At 43.8% G+C, this 21,193-nt stretch overlaps 2 protein-coding genes, 1 long non-coding RNA gene and 1 other non-coding gene across 4 annotated transcripts in view; 2 read left to right on the top strand and 2 right to left on the bottom strand.

Moving 5' to 3' along the window:
- The window catches only part of LOC112239280 (testis-expressed protein 2-like), a 41,183-nt gene extending 31,532 nt beyond the window's left edge, over positions 1–9,651 (top strand). The window contains 5 exon segments of the mRNA XM_042319224.1: positions 2,007–2,127; positions 4,980–5,087; positions 5,561–5,770; positions 6,205–6,325; positions 7,291–9,651. Of these exon segments, the coding sequence (XP_042175158.1) occupies positions 2,007–2,127; positions 4,980–5,087; positions 5,561–5,770; positions 6,205–6,325; positions 7,291–7,446 (716 nt within the window). The 3' untranslated portion in view covers positions 7,447–9,651.
- Positions 9,652–10,137: 486 nt separating this feature from the next.
- LOC112239279 lies at positions 10,138–11,499 on the bottom strand. Its single transcript, XR_002951789.2, has 4 exons — positions 11,254–11,499; positions 11,053–11,166; positions 10,735–10,850; positions 10,138–10,544 (listed from the first exon to the last, which is right to left on the bottom strand). It is a non-coding gene; the product is annotated as an uncharacterized LOC112239279 (long non-coding RNA).
- LOC112239289 lies at positions 10,259–10,400 on the bottom strand. The gene has a single exon (XR_002951791.1). It is a non-coding gene; the product is annotated as a small nucleolar RNA SNORA50 (small nucleolar RNA).
- Positions 11,500–11,628: 129 nt separating the features above from the next.
- LOC112239288 (serine/threonine-protein kinase/endoribonuclease IRE1-like) overlaps positions 11,629–21,193 on the top strand; it is a 43,888-nt gene continuing 34,323 nt past the window's right edge. Inside the window, 3 exon segments of the mRNA XM_042319225.1 lie at positions 11,629–11,905; positions 17,468–17,588; positions 21,154–21,187. Of these exon segments, the coding sequence (XP_042175159.1) occupies positions 11,825–11,905; positions 17,468–17,588; positions 21,154–21,187 (236 nt within the window). The 5' untranslated portion in view covers positions 11,629–11,824.

The raw sequence follows: 21,193 nt of genomic DNA, 5'->3' as shown, positions 1-21,193 counted from the left end.
ACCCCCACACCGCTCTGATTCAAAGGGGTTGGGTTAAATGCGGAAGACACATTTCGGTTGAATGCATTCAGTTATACAACTGAATAGGTATCTCCTTTCCCATAAGCTCCTCAGTCCAGAGTGATTTATTGCACACTGTCCTACACAACACAGTTCCCATGGGCTTTCCCCCCAGGCATTATCAGCTAGATGCTTGCACATAATGAGTCCTATGGGGAGCACTGCTCAGCAGCCCTGTGCTCCTCTATTCCAGGAGGATGATGAAGCTGATATAAGTTAAGGGCTTTATAACCGTTATCATCTGAAGAGTTTCCAGAGATTTAGTCACAGAAATCCCTCCCCACTTTCATTGTGTGGGATAGAGAGAGTTTGGAGAGAGAGTCTGGAGAGAGAGAGAGATGAAGAGTAAACGTGTTGATATTTCCTCCCCGTATTGAGACGTGACACACACACACACGTATACACCAAAAAACGCTGCTGGGTTCTGACCTTTCCCACCCAAAACCAGGAAGAAGCCTGGTGAGTTAGCCAGCTTCTGAGCCAATCAGAGGTGAGGCTGCCCTAGTGTTGACCTTTTGGTGTGTTTACTAGAGGATCATTCCTCTCCCTACCAGTCAGACACAGCATGTGGCTTCACTGCAATTAGGAGTCCGGCGGGTAACTTCTGGTTAGTCTACAAAAACAACCTTAGAATTTGTACTTTAGAGACATGCAATGTTTAACTGAGTTTTACAATAGTACTAACACAAGGCCAAAGCAAACAATGCTGAATGAATTATCTTGAAATTGCATCAAACAGTGAGTAACATAAGAACTTAGTATTCAAGTTGTTGTTCATGTGTGCTCCCACCAGGGGCTGCTAGCGACCAGAGTGCCCCAAAGGCAGATGTGATGCTGCTTAAGGCCGCTACAAACTTCACGCAAACAGAGCGACGGAGCGTCTATACGTTACAACATTTTGACCAGAGTGAGAGAGAGATTAGCAGCTACTCTTCCTGGGGTCTAAACAGTGTTAAAACAATTACATCCCAGCAAAACACAACAGCCTACATCATCAATAACACAATACATCATACATTATTACTCTATTATACAACATTTACAATATAAAATACACTATACCACAATATGACAATATTGCATTGTGTGTGTGTGTGTGTGCATGTGTGTGTGTGTGCGTGTGTGTGCGTGTCTCTTCACAGTCCACGTTGTGCTGTGAGTTGTTGTTTTATCTGGGGTTTTTCAATCTGATTTTACGGCTCGATTGAGTTACTTGATGTGGAAGAGTTCCATGTTGTCATGGCTCTATGTAGTACTGTGCATTTCCCAGAGTCTGTTCTGTACGTGGGGACTGTGAAGAGATCCCTGGTGGCATTCCTTGTGGGGTATACATGGGTGTCTGAGCTGTGTGTTAGCCGTTTGAACAGACAGTTTGGTGCATTCAACACACCTCTCACAAAGAAAAGTAGGGATGCAGTCAATCTCTCCTCTACTTTGAGCCAGGAGAGACTGACATACAGGTTATTGATATTGTCCCTCCGTCTACATTTAAGGGTCAGCCGTGCTGCTCTATTCTGGACCAACTGTAATTTGCCTATATTCTTCTTTGCTTTACTTGACCATATAACTGGGCAGTAGTCCAGGTGGGATAAAACTAAGGGAGCTCTTACTGCTCTTTGCCTCAGGCTCACAGTGGATGAGTGACTTATCCACTTACACATAGGACCAAGAGCTTTTATATACCATCAGCATTAGCTATACATTTTTGTGCTTTTGTAGTAACTAATCTGATATGGCTATGTAGTTTGTTGGCTGCATCCTCAACGGTGGAGAACGTTTTCATTGCAGGGAAGTGTGAAAACAGTTCTGCCTCATTATTCCACTATTGCCGTCCAATGTGCCAACGATGGTATGTTAGTAATGATTTACCATCCCTCTTTTATCCCTTTCTCTCTTTCCCTCTCTCTCTCTTTCTCTCTCTTTCTCTCACTCCCTACACGTTCTAGGTCTGTGGTTTGATCTTGAGGTATCCTACACTGGTTCCTTCATCATGACCCTGGAGACCAAGATGAACTTGGCCCGTCTGGGGAAGGAAGGAGAGGGGCTGGGGGAGCAGGGGAAAGAGGGGTGAGTATGGAGGAGATAGAGGGGCTGGGGGAGCAGGGGAAAGAGGGGGTGAGTATGGAGGGGAGGGGGGCTGGGGGAGCAGGGGAAAGAGGGGTGAGTATGGAAGAGGGAGAGGGGCTGGGGGAGCAGGGGAAAGAGGGGTGAGTATGGAGGAGGGAGAAGGGCTGGGGGAGCAGGGGAGAGAGGGGTGAGTAGGAAGGAAGGAGGGAGAGGGGCTGGGGCAGCACGGGAAAGATGGGTGAGTATGGAGGAGGAACTTGGGGAGCAGAGGAGAGAGGGGTGAGTATGGCGGAGGGAGATGGGCTGGAGGAGCAGGGGAGAGAGGGGTGAGTATGAAGGAGGGAGAGGGGCTGGGGGAGCAGGGGAGAGAGGGGTGAGTAGGAAGGAAGGAGGGAGAGGGGCTGGAGGAGCAGGGGAGAGAGGGGTGAGTATGAAGGAGGGAGAGGGGCTGGAGGAGCAGGGGAGAGAGGGGTGAGTATGGCGGAGGGAGAGGGGCTGGAGGAGCAGGGGAAAGAGGGGTGAGTATGGCGGAGGGAGAGGGGCTGGAGGAGCAGGGGAGAGAGGGGTGAGTAGGAAGGAGGGAGAGGGGCTGGGGGAGCAGGGTGAGTATGAAGGAGGGAGAGGGGCTTGAGGAGCAGGGGAGTGAGGGGTGAGTAGATAGGAGGGAGATGGGGCTGGGGGAGCGAGGGGTAAGGACATAGACATATGTGGTATTTAAAATGTTCTATTTACATATGTGGTTAAAAAAAGAGCACTCAGGGAGATATTATAAATCTTAAAATCAAGTACTGACTTATATAGTACTTTAAAGTATGTGCACCTCTTTGGTTATGTAGGCAATCACATGTGAGGAATTAGTGGCATTCAGGATGTATGATACTGAACAGAGTGACTTAGCAACACCTTTTCTAAATACTTATTGGCTCCATTCACTGCCTGACTTCATCTGGAACTGTCAACGTGTTTTGTTTGACTTCCAAAATGCTATTCGTCAATTAGTGGATGCTGGGAGGGGATAATGATGCTGGGAGGGGATAATGATGCTGGGAGGGGATAATGATGCTGGGAGGGGATAATGAGAAGTAACATTTTTTTGCTGTAAATCTAGGATCAACAGCATGGCTTTGAGCATGTGCTAATGGCTGAATTGATAGGGTCTGTTCAGTGTTGTTCTACGCTCATAGGATATGCAGGCTTTTGTTCCAGCCCACATCAACACACATGATTCAAGAACAGGTGTGTTAGTGCTGGGCTGGACCAAAAACCTGCATCACATGAACAGGATTGAAAACACTGCGTTTGAATGAGAGGCATTGTTAACTGTCACATTTGCATATTTTTTTCTCCTTTCTTCTTTCATTCCTTTATTCCCTCTCTCTCTGGATTCTACCTCTGACCTCGGTGGATGTGTCTTATTGCTGGTGAGTTTGAGAAAGATTTCTTTCTGCCTGGTATACTGAAATCATCCCTCTTTTTTTCTCTTTTCATATTTCACCCTCTTTTGTCTCATGGAATCAGCTTCCCTGCAAGCCAGTCAATCCTTTAAAAGCCCCGGCAAGGAATGAGTCTGGTACCAGATCTGTTTGTGCTGTCTTGCCATCTTCTATGGCAGTGATCACCAACCTTTTCTGAGTCGAGATCACTTTCTGAGTCAAAATGCAAGCCGATATCTACAGCTCAGATTTGTTTTAAACATGACTTAAACGTAAGCCCATTACAAACAGTTCTGTAACAATGAGGTTTGTGCAGTAGGCTATAGGCCCAACACATTATCATTGTATATTGCTATGCTTGAATTGCCCTGCCAATGTTGTTCTTCTCAGACCATTTTGAAATTATATTTAAAACATTTAGGTATATGATCACACTGGTAATAGCAATGCAAGCTTATCGGAGCACTCTGCTATCGACTACTCCTTCAATGCAGCTGCAGTGCTAGTTTTAGTGGAAGTAGGGAGAACGCACATTTTATTGGTTAAAGTGTTGACGGTGCTGAATTACAACTTAAACATAAACTTGCTCAAAAAAACAGCAGCTCTTTGCTTTATTCGTAAACTTTTTAAAATCTCACAGTATCAACTTTACTGTGCATTCTAGGCTTCTTTTTACCCTCTCTGGCTCGAGGAAACTGTGCACACACGGTGATCTGAGCTACCTGATTGGCCAGTGGTAGGCCTATAGGTGCACTTGATTTGCTCTTTGGGCCTGCTGTGTTGTCTGAGTTCTACCTTCAGACGCATGAAATTGTAAAAGAATGGGAACACTGCCTTCCTGGTGCAACTAATGATGCTGAATCAAGTTATTATAGTTTTTTTTACAGAAATGTTTGGTGATCTACTAGGAATGCCTTGGAGATCGACCAGTCGATCGTGATCAACCGGTTGGTGACCACTGACCAGGCTATTTCCCAGCCGAGGCCTCTGAGGGATCAATCGTTCTGGGAATGTTTCATAGGGGATTTGATGATAGTCTTTGAGCTGCTCAGCGAATGCTCTTCGGAGTGAACTTGGTTTGACGAAAAGGGAAGAAACTGCAAACAGTGGGGATGGCCTTGTGAGCAGAAACATGACTTCTCATGCTGTACCACATGGGAGTCCTTTAGGCTTTAGTCTAGGGTAAATGTTAGTCCCCGTTCAGGACTGAAGGAGTGTCAGCTCTGACCGTTGGAACGAACTGCTGTGTCCAGACTGGATTTGCTGAGGGCTTCCTAGGCACAAATGCTGCCAACACCGCTCCCCAATAACAACAGACAATTGCTCATAATAATTTTCATTTGTTTTCCACTTCCATTTCTTAAAGCTGACTAATACTCATCCCCTTTGTTCTCATGTTTTGTGTGTGTAAAGGCCCAGACCTCGGGCCTACTGCCTGGCAGACAGTGACGAAGAGTCCTCCAGTGCTGGATCGTCTGATGAAGAGGATCCCCCAGAAATCCCCATGGACATGCTGGGGGCGGAGGGGTGAGAACATCATTAGCATCAGGCCGTGTCTGTCTGTTTCCATTCGTGTGTTTTTATAGACTTCAGAGACTCTTTCTAGCACTAATTGGTGAATTGCAGCTCATTTTAGCTGTTAGAATATTACAATGAAGAAGATACAGAGAACAGTCAATTATGCAGGCTAATAATAGTGCAGCAATTGTTGGTTATACTTTATTTTACAGCCCGGTTTAAGGTATTGTCCTAAGTGCCACAAACAGATACAGGCAGGAACTGCTTTCCGGCCCAGAGTGACAGAATGTACCCACTCACTGCCCTGTATAGTGGGTGGAGGGAGAGACTAATGAATATCTGATGATGCTGACTCACTCCCTCCTCTTCCTTTTCCGACACCTCTTTCACCTCCTTCACTTCCCCTCCTCTCCCTCGTTCTCCATCTCCTCTCTCTCCTTCTTCTTCCTCCTATTACTTCATCTCCTCCTCTTCCCTCACAGTTTCGTCGGAGGCCACCGGCCCAGTAAGATCATGAGGTTTGTGGACAAGATCGCCAAGTCTAAGTACTTCCAGAAGGCCACGGAGACAGAGTTTATCAAGAAGAAGATCGAGGAGGTGTCCAACACGCCACTGCTTCTCACCGTGGAGGTGCTGGAGTGCCGCGGGATGCTGGCTGTCAACATACCACCCCCACCCACCGACAGGATATGGTACGTTCCATCCATCCCACCTCCCCTCACTGACAGGATAATGGTACGTCACAATACCTTCATACAGTTACATACAACCTCCCCCCACCATTAGGATATAGAACGCCCCATCACCCTCATACAGTATACTTAGCACCTACCCCCGCAGACAGAATTTGGTACATTCCGCTCCAGGGGTAAGGTCTGAATATTGAATATCCAGTGTGAATATGCATGTTATTCAGCTATAGAGATACAGAAGGGCTTAGCCTGGCTTGTTTACACAGTAGCCCACATGTCCTCTGCTGGTAATATGAAGTAGAGGAGTCAAAGCATTATAAAAAGGAAGACTAGACTAGTAGCTTACTAGTTCAACGGGTATAAGAGAAACCTTCCCCAGGATATTAGGATACAGTAAGCCAATGGGTGTAACATAGGGAACCTTCCCCGTCCAGGTATGGCTTCAGGAATCCCCCCCACTTGGAGCTGAAAGCCCGGCCCAAGCTGGGTGAGAGGGAGGTCACGCTGGCCCACGTCACCGACTGGATCGAGAAGAAACTGGATCAGGAGTTTCAGGTACGCTGAGACCAGGGAGAGTAGAGCATTAACAGCTCTCTACTTGGATTATGTAATAACTGTATTGTGTGATCTGAGATCCAGGAGCTTTGACTGAGCTTTTCCTGAACATGGGATCTGCCTGGGAACATCTCTGGGCTCTATAGTCTTTCCTGGTCAGAAAGATCTAAGTCCCCCTAACTATTTGTTAATACAATTTGATTAATCATATCATCACATGAATATATCTTTTGTTCAATATGTATCGAAAGCTTTCCATTTCTCTTAGCTTTGCATCTCTTCCCTTGTCAACAAAGTGAATGTCTTCCCAGTGTTAGACAATGATGGGACTGGGACAACAGAAGAGTGGTGTGTGATGTATTTACAGCAGCCCACCAAGCTGTACTTCAAAGACAGTATGCTTGTGGCTCTGTCTTCATATAATGACCAGGCTGCTCCTAGAACTCTGCCCTGAGGCACACCTGTTCACAACTCAGTTATTCTGCCAGGCTACGAAGTAGAACTACATGTATCCCTGTTTGAGACTTCGCTACATTATTATTATCCTTACCACACACACTCAGGCACAGAAGTACGCACACATCAGTTGTGAGTGACTATGTATGGCTTCCCAAAAATACCAGACTCCAGACAATCCCCAAATCCAATCACACAGAGTAAGATTGACTGCAGTCTCCTGGGTTTTTGTCCGAAATCTGCCTTTCTGCTGTAACTGGTGTTGAGGCCTGTTTGTTGTTTTCACAGAAACACATACTGTATAACTACTATAAATTGCTATTTTGTGATACCAGCTAGACCAAAGCACCTCGTTCAGCATTCAAGTGATAAACTAAGATTTGTGTTCTTGTCAAACATACAGACAAAAGGCTTATCATAAATGTAATAAATATTCGTGGCACACCTTTAGCTTGAAGTGTTTTCTGTTTTACTCCTAGTTACTCAAGTTCTCATTTTTGTTCTCACAGAAAATATTTGTGATGCCAAACATGGATGACCTCTGGCTACCCATCATGCACTCTGCCATGGACACCCGTTCTAATGCCAACCTGGCTACTGTGACAACATCGACCGATGCCTTGAGGGACCCAGACCTCTCGGAGCCTGAACTCTTTGACGTGTGAAGACAAGACTCTCCGTTTCTGGGGTGTTGCTAAGGATAAGTCACTGGCAACCTGACATCCCAGTAACCACTGGTGCCAGCGTCGCAGTGGGCGGGGCTTACTGTCCTTCCCTCAGGACAGTGGGCCAATCCCACAGCCACTCCAGACTGTGGATCCTCTACCAGGAAGTGAAGAAAGGCAGAGATGGAGAGAGACAGCCTGCTTACTTCTCACTTGGCTGGGAAATACTGCATCATTGGTTTGAGGGAATATTAATCAGAGGACGGTGTCAATCAGACAGGTCATGGATTCACCTGGATTGTAAGTGTGTGTGTGGTCAGACAAATTGCCATGCAGTGTAAACTGAAGAACCACACTACCTGTGATATACAGCAGCTACACCAAACGTCATAGATGAACATGAAAAGTGTGTGTACTAATCGAATTCCATGATATGCCCTGCATTTCTTTTTCCATTGACTTTCAGACCCGAAACCCATGAAAAAAGAATGGGTGTAGATGGTCATAGAGAGAAGGCTGTGTGTGATTTGTCACATGCTTCATCATCTAATGCACATATGGGCATTGTGAGACCATGTCTATCCCTCTCTCCGCCCCCTCCCCATCCATCGCGTGGCATTCCTTATGCAAACAGGTCAACGCCACTGTGCATCGATCAACAATACCATCCTAACCCCCAAAACAACTCAAACTGCAGAAGGCAGGCATGTGGTAGTTACTGAATAGCCTGGGATGAATACCCTTGCCTGAGACCTGAAAATGTGTGTTGGATCCTCAAGATGTCTATGCTTTAGCTCAGCGTGCTCACACACTCTTGTGGCATGGGTATGAAACCCGAGTAAGTCACAGATGAAGGCTATATATAGTAGTTACTGACTGTATAGCTTGGGAGCTTTCATCAAATGCATAGGGCTTTCAGTGTCTTCTGTCCACCATTGCCTCAGCCATTCTGAAGTCAAACCACATTGTTGACGAGGTGTACAAATACCAACCATAAATCTATGTATTGTCACAAGTCTTACAGCTATGATGTCAAAAGAGGTGTGTAGAGTGTAGACAGAAGTCCTAATGAATGTACCTGTACATGTAAAGCAGGCAGTTCCCTAACTGGGTCAAATATAAAGGACCCTAATAGACTGCTGACTTAGAGCTTGATTCAATCAGATCCGCTTTAGGCGACATCTGCATAATGGTTGTTTTGCCGGTGGAACTGCATTAGAGCAGTCAAATCCACAAGCGGCTTCTGGAATTCTACCTAAAGCAGACATTACCATTGTGTTTTGAGTCGCATTAAGAGAAATCCTATGCAGACCCGTTTACAAGTTCCAACATTGGAATGTGAGATGTTTTCTACACCTTAATTAGGCCGATAGAAATATTTTTTGTTGTTGAATGATTTTCAATTTGAGTGTCATTATTTCTATATAGACTATACTTTCTCATTCTGAACTTCTGTGTGGGCCGGTGTGGCTTTGTGACAATGATCACAAGAGCAGCTGCTCACCGATTTCACAGCTTCAACAGTTACACCTCCAAAACATTAGCTTTGCGGGTATCGTCTATCCCTGGTAAATGCTTGATCTGATTGAATCTAGTCATTACTTTGGCAGTGGTAGGAGATATTTCCGATCAACTGTTTTAAAACGCAGAGGTCAAATGCATTTGTCTCGTCTTATAGGCCAAGCAGCACTTTCACACACACCTCTTTTTAAAACTTTCTCAACCTTTTTTGTACCAGCAACTAGCAAATCTGGTGTCTTATTCAGGGGGTGAACTTGTACAGCAAGTCTCACAATACAGAAACAGTAGATAGGCTCCTGCCCAGTGGTCCATTCTGGTTCAGACAAGGCATGCTTAGTTACTGCCAAAGCTATGCGTTTCCTCTTTGGAGCACCACTGCGCTACATTACTTCATTGTCAGACACCCACCGGAGGGACTGATCAGCAACATCCCAGGGCCTGGCGGTTGAGCACCACTATCTTAGACCACGTTCACCAGCTAGGATACGTTACAGCTTAAACACACAGATTCTGAACATGTTTAGACGCCTGCAGCTGGTGATTCAAACAGCCATAACGCTCAACCAATGGAAACATGAGCCATTCAGTAAATATGACTGCTTTTCTTTATCAATTTCCTGTCTTGAAATACCTGACTTCATGCTATGTACATATGAAAAATAAACCATTTCAATTATCAAGCAATGACTGGCAGATGGTTTTGAAACCTTTCAGATTCATGACATTTGCCAATAACTTTTTAACAGGTGACATTTGGGTTGTTTGCCACAACTTTGTTCAAATGTTTGTATGGGGCAGAGGTGCCACTTGAATAACAAGAGATTCTTGTCAAATGTTTACAGCTAAGTCAAGTCATGTGTGCGTATTAGGTCATGTCATAGGTTCTTTGCTCATACGCTACCGATCATTACAGTGACGGGAAAGATATATAATCTGGAATTTCAATTGCGTTGAGCGATGTCACAACAGTTCTGATCAATAAAACATTGCTTGCATGTAACTAGTCATGCTTTGACAACAGTACCTCATCCTAGGCTCATTCAAACTAACGACTGGTTGTTTGGGCCATCGTGACTGTGCTTTTGAGTTATAGGGACATTTGCACAGATCACAACAGGTTAAAATTTCACTGAATAAATGGTATGCAGAGCTAAAAAAAAAAAAAGTTGATTAAATCTTTCCAGAACAATACTGGTTTATTCCTTGTAGCTCTAAAATTAGGGAATGGTAATTCAAAAATCAAGTATTCAGATTAAAGCTCAGAATACACACATGACAAATATTAGTGAGTAGATGTGAGTTGCATTTAAAAGAGAAACTTGGGATGAAATGCCAAGTAACCCCAGTTATAACAAGCCTTTGATTTGTTCTTGCAGCTGTAGCTTGGCCTACAGAGCCATGGAGAGGGCTCTGCTGGTTCAAAGACAGTGCATACAGTAACGATATAAATGAAAACAAAACATTCCACTACAAATAGGACTTTATTGGACAACTTAATGTTCAATAAATTGAGTTGTATTAGTTGAAGTCTCTCCATGGTATTCATTTTGCACCACATTGGACTCCCATGACTGCATCTAGATCCATGAAGAGAAAAAACAAACACAAATAAGCCTACTATTTCAAACAGTCAGTCAGTTTGATATGAGAATGGGTTATGTCAGAATACAAAAGGTAACTTCACCATCAATCAGAAGTCTAACGCATTAAACATCATTCATAACCACCCCCCCATTGCACTACAGATGTCGAGATCACAGTATTCACCTTCATGTCTGAGGGAAACCTGAATGATGCAGGGTTCCTTCGTAGAAAGGAGCCACGCTGTTAATGGCTCACACGTCACCTGCTCCAAGACAAGCCACCATTAACTCTACGATTCCCTGAAGTCGCAAAGGCAAAAATAAGCACAAAAAAAGTTATTCACCAAGACTGGAGACAACCACATTGATGTCCATACCTGGGTTAGGAGTCAGAACAACAAAAGTCAACTTCACTGTCAATCAGAAGTCTAACGCGTTAAAACATCATTCATACAACCATGGATATTTTCTATGGTTATTGGATTGCCATTGCTGCAACTACCTCAAGAGAACACAAGGGGTTCCATGGTCCCAACGTGGACTCGAGGGCCATGCTGCGGACCACGTGCGCAGTCTCCGCACATGATTGTGGTGCTCGTAATGGCCTCCGACTTTCCTGGGGAATAGAATCAAAACATTAACGAAATGATTTTAGCATCAAGGATGTTTAAAGTCAATCCAGATGTCGATAAATGAACCTTACCTTGAACGAGTCGTAAGTAGCTAGTTAGCCATTAGCTACTGGCCTTTTTACTGAGTTCCTTGCCAAATTACATAATAGGGATTAGTTGACGTTCACTCACTACAGTTTTCAATGTATAATCTTCTGGCGTCCATCATACAATATGGGTAAAAAAAATCGAGTTTAGTCTGCACAGATTGAGCCATGCGTCTGTAATCAGACATACGCTCCATGTTCCTCTTGCTTGATGTAATGTGACCGGAAGACCCCCGACGAATTTATACTTGCTTGCAAAGCATATCCGGTAGCTAGCTGTGTACTTATTGGTGGAGAGACATCCTAGAATTTCGCCCCCTCCTCCACTGTTTCGGACTTCGCAATCTAAGTCCAACACCCACATATTCATTTCAGGAAGATGCAAGTTGGACTGGCACAGAGCCAGAGACACTTGATTACCGAAGCGAGAAGAGTAGCAACGCCACAGACAAACTGAAATGTTTTGATATCGTAACTCTTTGGGAATGCCTCTTTAAAACTTGGTTGTATCGACGCATTGCATTCTATGTAACTCGTACTACCCCGTCTGGACTGTATGATGGACTGGACGGTTAGCAGTCGGGCCCTATTGTGGTGCATTTTCACGTTACTGTGTAGTATTGACCCACTTCAAATGGTAAGTAGCTAACCTAACTTACGATACTGAACCTTAGTGGGAGGAATTGGCATATTGGCTAACTAGTTAGCTAATGGGTTTAGGGGTTAACACCTAGCTAATATTTACAACTAGTTAGCTAGCTGATATTTTTGGCTAAATGGTTATTAAGCTAGCTAACGTTAGCTAGTATACTTGGCTGGTTGGCTAGCTAACAACCAGTTATATATTTTATGCCTAGTTAACTAGTGTCGACACCAACTAAGCTAAGGCCAATATAGTATGTTGTTAAATTGCTTGAAGTAGCTACTGTAGTATTAGCTAGTCTCCTGTTTTTGTAGTAGGGGTAAAATTACAGATAATGTATTGTACAGCATTTATTCAACAACCTAGCCATTAAGTCACACTATTTGGCTAATCTAACCATGCCATAAGATGAAGCCAAGGCATTAGAGCCAGACTGGGGACCCTAGCTAAATTGATACGATTAGACTTTAGACCCCATGTAAAGAGTCTGTCAGTAAAGACCAATCAGGTGAAGTTCCACCACCTCACTAGTTGCTGGAGCAAGCCCTTTGCTCTGTGTTAAATGTTTCTTTCTAAAACATAAAATAAAAATATTCTGATAGTGCTTTCAAAATGTAGCTATCCAACATGTCGCTTTATGAATAGCAGTGCAGGGATGTTTGTTTAACACACTCAGTGCCCTAGTAATTCAGCATGCTTGTTCTGGTTGTGCTCACACTCTTGCAGTCAGACTTGTAGGTAGAGCTGGGCAAAAATCCATATAACGATAAATTGACTATTGTCATGATAACAATACATTGAACAATAAGTTAACATTAATGTGGGTCAGTTTTTATTTTTTATTTATTACCCTTAATATTACTACTTTGAAAACTTAATTTCTCTAGTAGGCCCCTATAGGGTATTTATTGTAATGAATGATATCAGCAAAATGTCCATGATAAGTGGTCGGTTTGGTTGGTGTTGACAATTTTCGGTTTATTGTCCCAGTTATACTTGCAGGCCGTGCTACCATGTGCGTATAGACAGAGTTCAGTCTGTGTATGTTCTGTTTGACTGTGTGTGTGTGTGCGCGTCCTATCTTATCACAAGGCCAATGGCTGTGCAGGCACTGTGTGCTGCTGTATTAGGGTCTGTGCAGAGACGGTGCCACTGAATTTTGACAAGTGGAAGGAAGCTAAAATGGCCATGCACAGAGAAATCACAAAACAAACATGCTTGATGTTTTAAGTCTCTGCACACACTAATATCTGGCCATCTGACCTGCCTACGTGTGCATTGCATGTGGGCAAAACAAGTAGACAATTAAAATAAAACCACAGTGAAATTTAATGCAAGGTGGTGTTGAGGGCAAGATGCTCAAGATGGGACACGCAGGTTGTTCAACACAAAATATACATAACCTGGTCATGCATGGCCATTTGTACACCATGTCAGTTTAATTTCTTCACCTTTTCAAAAAAAACATTTCCTCTTAGATTTTGATCTGTGGTCACCAGATAATGAGCGTCATCAGTTCCTGTCTTAATTCATGCCTGCACACAAACTGTGAGCACTACAGCAAGTCTACAAATGGGAGGAAACATGACTGTTTTGGAAATGTTCCATTGAAGGTGAATTAATGGAGGCAAGGTTGATAAAGCACTTGATAGAGTCGAGCATTAATTACCTTGTACAAATTGTCAAATTTGCTGTCAATAACACCTCTTCAAGGCAATGGTCTGTTCTGATATAGCAGGTCAGTTAACAGGGATCCTGCAGATTTGGGTTGGAAGGTCATTTCTACATTCAGTTCCACTGAGTATTTCTGAAGCAGCTTGTACCGTGTCCGGTTTCTGTTCTCCATGTCCCTTCTGGAGGGTGCATATAGCGTCAATGTTTTTCACTCTCTTTTTGATTAGGCCTATGAATTCTGTAGGCTAGTGCCTCTCTTAGTGGTTCCAGTAGTGGTTGAGAACATTTAGGCCTAAGCCTAGATGCAATGTAAAAAAAAATAATACACTTTCTCACCGGTCTCTACCAGTGAGACCTTTAGCTCTAAGCATCAGTAGCATTACATTACACTGAAAAGGTACTTGTTTGCCCCTCCTTTGTGTTCCCTCTTCCCTGGAAGGCTTTGATTCCTATTGACTGATGGTGGGAAACCTGCCAATCACATGTACCTGATACCACTGCCCGAGAACTCTTAGGCATGTTCATTCTTTCTCTCTAATGGAACATGGCCTCATTGCAGAGGCAGAGTGAAAGCTCGGAACCTGCCAAGAATTGTTTCGCCAAGTTTGGGTACATTATGTAACCCTAGCAGTGTTACGCAATGTCTGACTTCTTTCCCTGGTAAAAAGCATTAGGACATGTAAACCAAACGGGGCCTGCTCCAATGACCTTTTCTCTCTACTCCCGCTCCCAGATACAGACCAGTATAGAACTGAACTCCCCTCCTCTATACTATCAATCATACCGTATAGCCTAACAACCGCGTACAGATGTCTCAAGGATGTACTTTTAGGCCTGAAGGTGTTAAACGTTGTTTCGAACAGAGTGCTGCTTCTTACAAACTCCAACCGTCCGACAGATGTTCCAGAGATGTTGATTTTGAAACTGAGAGCAGGCTGGAGGTTTGTGGGGATGAATAATAATACATTGACATTGATGGTTATTGTTTTACTGTTCCTGGTACTATTCTTATGAGGTGATAAGCCAGTGGGAACAACCACAGGTGTCCAGTATTGACACAAGCTCTCTCCGGTGTGTAGACTGTAAGATTACAGCAGGGTTAACTGAACAAACAAACCCAGGAACACACACGCTTCCTTCTTCTTCTTTTTTATACCAAATACATTTTTAGATAAACTGCTAAATAAAATGAGCTGTAGCTAGCAAACAGCACCTAAGTGAAGTGGTTAGGTTATAATTGCTTTGATTTCATCAGATAGGCCTAGCTTCATACAGTAACCTTGGTTTTCTTTCGTTACTCCAGGAGGCCGAGTGTGTTTGGTCTGGTCAATTTCGTAGACTGTAGACGGCTGGGAGGAAGACAACATTACAAGGCTGTCTGATTCATAGAAGGCCAGGGGTGATTCACTGAAGTGTACTGTTTGTTCTGGATGCCATGTGCTCCTCAGGCCCTGGCTTGCTGGTTGTGATGGGGGGGACACATAGGCCAGAAACCAAACAGCACTTAGGCCTAGTTCTCCCTTGTAAGTGTCTGAGTGCTGGGTAGGGCCTGGAGTAATTATAGATCAGTGATCTGCCTTTAACAGAAACAGCAGGGAATAGTTATACTATCCTGAGTGCCCTTTGGAGGGGATGTTTCATCCCATTGAATTAAGACGTTCAATTATATGTTCTAACTTTGGTTTGGCTGGAGGAGTGGGGGTGGGGTTAGTGGAGTAGGTTGGTACACACACAAGTCATGCACGGTATTCAAATCCCTCTGGCCCTAGCTGCCTCCTTTAGCTGGGTCATGGCTATAAGAGATGTATAGCTTTTGTGAAATGAATGTCAAAATATGTTTTTGGTGTATTTTAGCTATCCCTAACCCTTCCTAACCTTAACCTGCTATGCTAATTATCCTAACCTGCTAGGGAAAGTTTTTTTTTTTTATTACAAAAGCTGTATCCCATCTAGTCAAAACCCTTGAGCAGCCAGAGCACTCTACAGTACAGACACTCCCACCCGGCCTCTTCCTGTGCCAAAATCAAAATGAAGACTACGTATCGCATATCAGTGTGATATATTTTTTAATTTTTTTAAGATCCCTTGCACTCACTGACCACAGAGACTTCTAAGGAAAGAAACACCCCCTTGGCTTGACCGGGCCTCTGTCAGAGCTTAAGTGTGGTCAGTGATTCAGGCGCGGCATACACCCACTTACGCCTGCATACATTTTTGGTTGTTTCATTCCTTCTCTCCAAAATTGCTGTCCATGTTTTTCTACTGAACCCAGTCAGTCTGCCCATGTGGGCTTGTGTCCCTCTCCCAGAGAGAGTGATATGAGAAGGACTGGAGAGAAACACATTCACATGTCCATCTCAGCCCACTCTTTGTCTGTGCGGTGACTGAGAGAGACATTTCTCCCTGAGTTCCACAGTAAAGCAAGCCGACCATGCTTGCTTTATCAGCCCAATATTTTTTTATGTAACCTTTATTTAACTAGGCAAGTCAGTTAGGAACAAATAATTATTTACAATGACTGCCTACCCTGGACGACACTGGGCAAATTGTGAGCCGCCCTATGGGACTCCCAATCACGGCCAGTTGTGATACAGCCTAGCATCGAACCAGGATCTGTAATGACACCTCTTGCACTGAGATGCAGTGCCTTAGACCGCTGCGCCACTCGGGAGCCAAAATGGTGATATTGGTGACTCTGCAGACAGCAGCGTGGCTCTTTTGCAGAAGTTCTTAAATCTTGGCACACGTGTTCCTCCTCACACCCTTTGTGCACTAGCTGCACTCTTCAGTCTCCCAGTCCTGACCCTTACCTAGCCTTCCTCCCCACTCTTCAGTCTCCCAGTCCTGACCCCCAGACCCTTACCTAGCCTTCCTCCCCACTCTTATCACAGACTCCCTTTTGAAAACAACAAATAAAGGCTCTGCATGGTCAATCTGACATCTGAAGTGGCCGTACAGCATTTACTGCAAAGCAGCCTCCAGTCTTCAGAGCTTTCATGCTTATTGTGCTTAGCGGAGCAGAGCTATTGTGAAGGAGGTTGTCAAAGGAGTGAGTTTGTTTTATACAGGACGTACTGCCCCAACCTACTGTCAACCAATTATGTAAAAAAAAAAAAAATGAGGCACAGAGCTTGATTTGGCCTCTGCGTGCCTCCTTTTCTCATTTTTCAAGTGAAGTGAAGGTCTTGTTAGGGACTATGCGAGCACAGACGAACTGAAGCATGCAGAAGCCTTAACTCCCCCGCAGGCAGGTAGCGAGACCTAACCCCTCATCTGCTCCTAAGTGTTTTACACAGCCAGTTTGGGGAGGGGGTAATGTTTGGCGATATGGGGCAGCAGTTAATCCTTGCAACCTTTCGGTTACTAGTCCAACACTCTAACCACTAGGCTACCGCCCCGGCAGTCCTTGAGGGAAACAGTCCCTCTCAGTATTGGCATTCCTCTGGGGCCTTATAAACTGCAGGAGGTTCTCTATTATGGCAGCACATTGCCTGTATTCCTATGTAGTGTAGACTATTTTATAGTTAGGTATGATCAAAACTGATTATGAATCAGTGTTCAATAATACCACCATTTAATTAGTTGCAACCGTTCATTATTCATCACGTATACAATACAACAGCACACATGCGTCCTTGGCTCTATGGCTATAGTTTCCATTATTATAGTGTCTAGCCATAGAGGCCATGGTCATATCAGGGCTGATATGGCCAGAGCTCTTTGGTCAACAGAATGTACTTGCATTGGCTGTAGATGAAACTCTTTTTGAAAGAGGTAAATACTAAGATTAGGCCCTTGGCTTATGTTGAATACCACTAAAGAAGACTATCTTCTGTTCTCCTATAGATGTGCTTTTACAGTATTTTGTATTCTGTCTTGCAGAGTTTCTGCCGCGCCAGCACTGTCTCCCTCCCCGAAAGCCTGCTCTTTGTGTCCACCCTGGATGGAAACCTACACGCCGTCAGCAAGAAATCAGGCTCTATCAAATGGACGCTGAAAGAGGGTAAGGAGGAAGAGGAGAGTGCTGAGTAATGCACTAGCGCCTTTGTTTGTCTCTATCAATCTTTAGCTGCTGTTTGAGTTACACCTGTGAAACAAAGTGCCATTGTTGTTCCACAAGGATCACACGAGACCCCTTTAGTTTGTGAAACTGAAGACGAGCTCTATTTCGTCTTTTGTTGAATGGGGGAAACCAGATTCAGAGCAGAAACATTATTTTCAGAACTAATCACACAGTGTACGAGGCAGTGGGAAGAATGCACATGTCGGCCTACTTTTTTTTAACCTCCGCTGCGTATCATTGCATGTACTAATACTGTAATTCCAGCTATTGAGGTATTGAATGGTTAGAGAAATCAACACTGCTCTAGTGAGCGTGGGAGTAGGCTGTCGATCATAAACTATGGTAACTGTGTTATTCTCAGGCCTACCTCATAAAGGGATGTATTGACAGATTATTTTTCACTGTGTAAATGGCATTTTTGAGGCATTTCTGGGTTTAGATAATGGTGGGTGTTTTCACTGTATTTTCTGCTCTCCCGGCGCATGAGTAAATGCAGTGAACTCTTTGCTCACACATGCTAACCTGGTAATCATTAACCTGGAGAGAGTGGGACAGATATAGCCTTTAATCGTGGTCAGCCATAATAGGCAGGGGTGAACTGCTCTGCTGTATTTATATTTCTCTTGTTTTTGTTCGACTTTATTTTATAGTACTACTGATAATGATTACTGCGTTGTTGGAAAAGAGCTTGAAAGAAAGGCTTTTCACTGTACTTGCTTGTGCACATGACAATCAAAAAAAAAAACTTTAATATCTAAACATGCTGTCTGAGGTTACATGGTCAGAATGAGCATTGGTATGATTAGCATACTAATGCAGGGTCTATTTACTAGAAGTCATGTAGCTAGGCTAGTAACGTTACTGAATCTCCATTTTGGATTCAAGGTGAACAACAAATGCAAACCGTATCAGATGGGCTGAATAACAGGGAAACGGTGGATCACAAATGGTTGACCTTTCATGTCACACCTGATACTGTATAACATCATTAATAAACATGAGAATATGGAATTGGTCCCATCTGAGCCCTGTGTTTCCTCAAAAGGCCCTTTTAATATGAACATGGACAGGGATAGCACCAGGTCGCCTTTCTCAAACATCTGCTGTCTTCCCTGAAGCCTAACTAACTAAAGCCCACATCCAGGAGGTAGGCAGGTCTTCCCTGAGGCCTAACTGACTAATGTCCACAGAAGGAGCCTGGAGGGAGGTAGGAACCTGTCACTCAGGCCCAGCAGGTAGGATCCAACCCAGGGTTGGCATGGGTCCCTAGTGTGTCCTTTTTATGGGGCCAAACCACGCCCACAAGCAACCTAGCAACATTCAAAGCCGTGCTGATTGGTCAGAGTTCGGAGATACTGATTAAGTAAATACGCGGAAGATGGGACCAATTCGTTCGTAGTTTGCTCGTGCCTGCCATGCCACGAACCGCGGGAGTTCCACGGCTTCGTTTTGAAATTATCCTAACTAAAGGCAAGCAACACGTGACTGTAGATGGCTAACATTACATTATTCTCAGTAATGGTGAATGAATGGAGCTAGCATCTCGTTTAGTTGCGTACCAACACAAATGTAATGTAGCTAAGTATCCCAATAGTCATTTTGTAAACACTTCGAACTCCTAGTGTGGTCAACGCACTACTAGACAGCTTCAACCCAATCGGCGATGTAAACTAGCGATAACACTTGATATAAGTCACATCTTACTTATCTCCAAAAACAATTAAACTATCCATGATGTCAATGCTATCCATCTGGTCAATCAGGCTGGTTGCAGTCACTAACTAAACTGCTACATAGTTAAATGCAACTTCATATCCAAATTCAGGGGAAATGCAAAGTATGGATGGCAATGTTTTGGAGGCGATTCTGTCTGTAGCGTTTGTTCTTTCAAAACGCAGGAACAACTGAACTCTGACCAATCAGCGCGGCTTTGAATGTTGCTAGGATAAATGGTAGGCGTGGATAAAACGATGCATCGCTGTCTTGACCCTGCTGCACCTACCAGTGACATTTATGACACACCGGCCAAGTATACTCGTTCATACAACAACACACACATCAATAGTCAGTGTGTCCTCCCAAACAGTTACGCTATCAGGTGAGGTGCATATTCAGTGAAGGGAAAGAACATTGAGGTCGGAACACGGCTCTCTGTCGTTACAAATGGAGAAAACACACAGATCCACAAAGAATTCGAAAACAAACTCAATGTTGATAAACTCCCATATCTACTGGGTGAAATAACAGTGTGCCATCACAGCAGCAAGATGTGTGACCTGTTGCCACAAGAAAAGGGCAACCAGTGAAAAACGAATACCATTGTAAATACAAACAACATTTATGCTTATTTATTTTCCCTTCTGTACTTTAACCATTTGTACATTGTTACACTGTGTATATATACATAATATGACATTTGTAATGTCTTTATTCTTTTGAAACTTCTGTATGTGTAATGTTTACTGTTAATTTGTATTGTTTATTTCACTTTTGTATATTATCTACCTACTTGCTTTGGCAATGTTAACACATGTTTCCCATGCCAATAAAGCCCCTTGAATTGAATTGAAAACATTCTACAAAAAAATATATACATCTCCTGCATGGTCGTCTGTAAAAGATGTCATCACACAATTGGGCTACCTGTGGAAACGCAGTTCCAGGTAAACCACCCAGCACAGACCTCTGCCAGTCAGAGCAGAGGTTCCATCTGGCTGACCTTGTGGACTCCGCTGCCGTTGTGTGTGTTTGTCTAGTAGTAATGTCATTACGCCCTGGTCCCTGTGTGTGCCAGTTTGGCAGGGTGGCCTGGGTGCTGTATCACATTCAGTGGGGTGCGACATTACAGGACATTCAGATAGTAATATATGACCTGCTTCTCTATCATGTAGAATAGAGAATCATGTCCGCTCTATACAATACATTTCTAGCTGCGAAGTTCAGAATACGACCTGGGCCTTTACAGTGAGTATTAATGTGTCCCCTGTGGGCTACTGGCCACTGTTTATTTAGGCTATACTGTTGTCATTAGCTAAATAAGGGGCGTTGGCCTCTTATCAGTTAGGACAAGTGTGGTTTAAGGAGACGCTTAACCTGAGACCAACAATGCAGGGGTCGATGCTGACAATTTTTACAAGGAGCATGTGTGGCGTAAGTTGAAAAATATAGGCGCACACAAAGATTAATTTAGGAGTAAAATTATTTGTGATATTAAAGCTGGATCCTTAATTCTTCCTTTCTCAAGATCAGAGAGTGAAAGGTCCCTGACCTTAAAGTTTTCAGTAAACCTTCTGAGTTAATTCTGTGTTTGGGAGTAATCGTTTATGAACTGAAGAACTATGGGGTTTATATTCAAACAGGAAAGACAGCAGTGTAGTGGTTCATATTGTGTACTGTATACATGCTGCTGATTCTTGATCAACCGGTACTGTCATCATTTGTAGTGTACTATTCATGGCACTGATGACTGAAAGGCACATTTTCTTCCGTTTTCTTCTGTGGACAGATCCTGTTCTGCAGGTTCCAACGCATGTGGCAGAGTAAGT

Source organism: Oncorhynchus tshawytscha, unplaced genomic scaffold, assembly GCF_018296145.1.
Source record: "Oncorhynchus tshawytscha isolate Ot180627B unplaced genomic scaffold, Otsh_v2.0 Un_scaffold_1341_pilon_pilon, whole genome shotgun sequence".
In the NCBI taxonomy this organism is placed as follows: Eukaryota; Metazoa; Chordata; class Actinopteri; order Salmoniformes; family Salmonidae; genus Oncorhynchus; species Oncorhynchus tshawytscha.
Note: the sequence above shows the minus strand (reverse complement) of the source record. Positions and strands in the feature narration are given on the sequence as shown.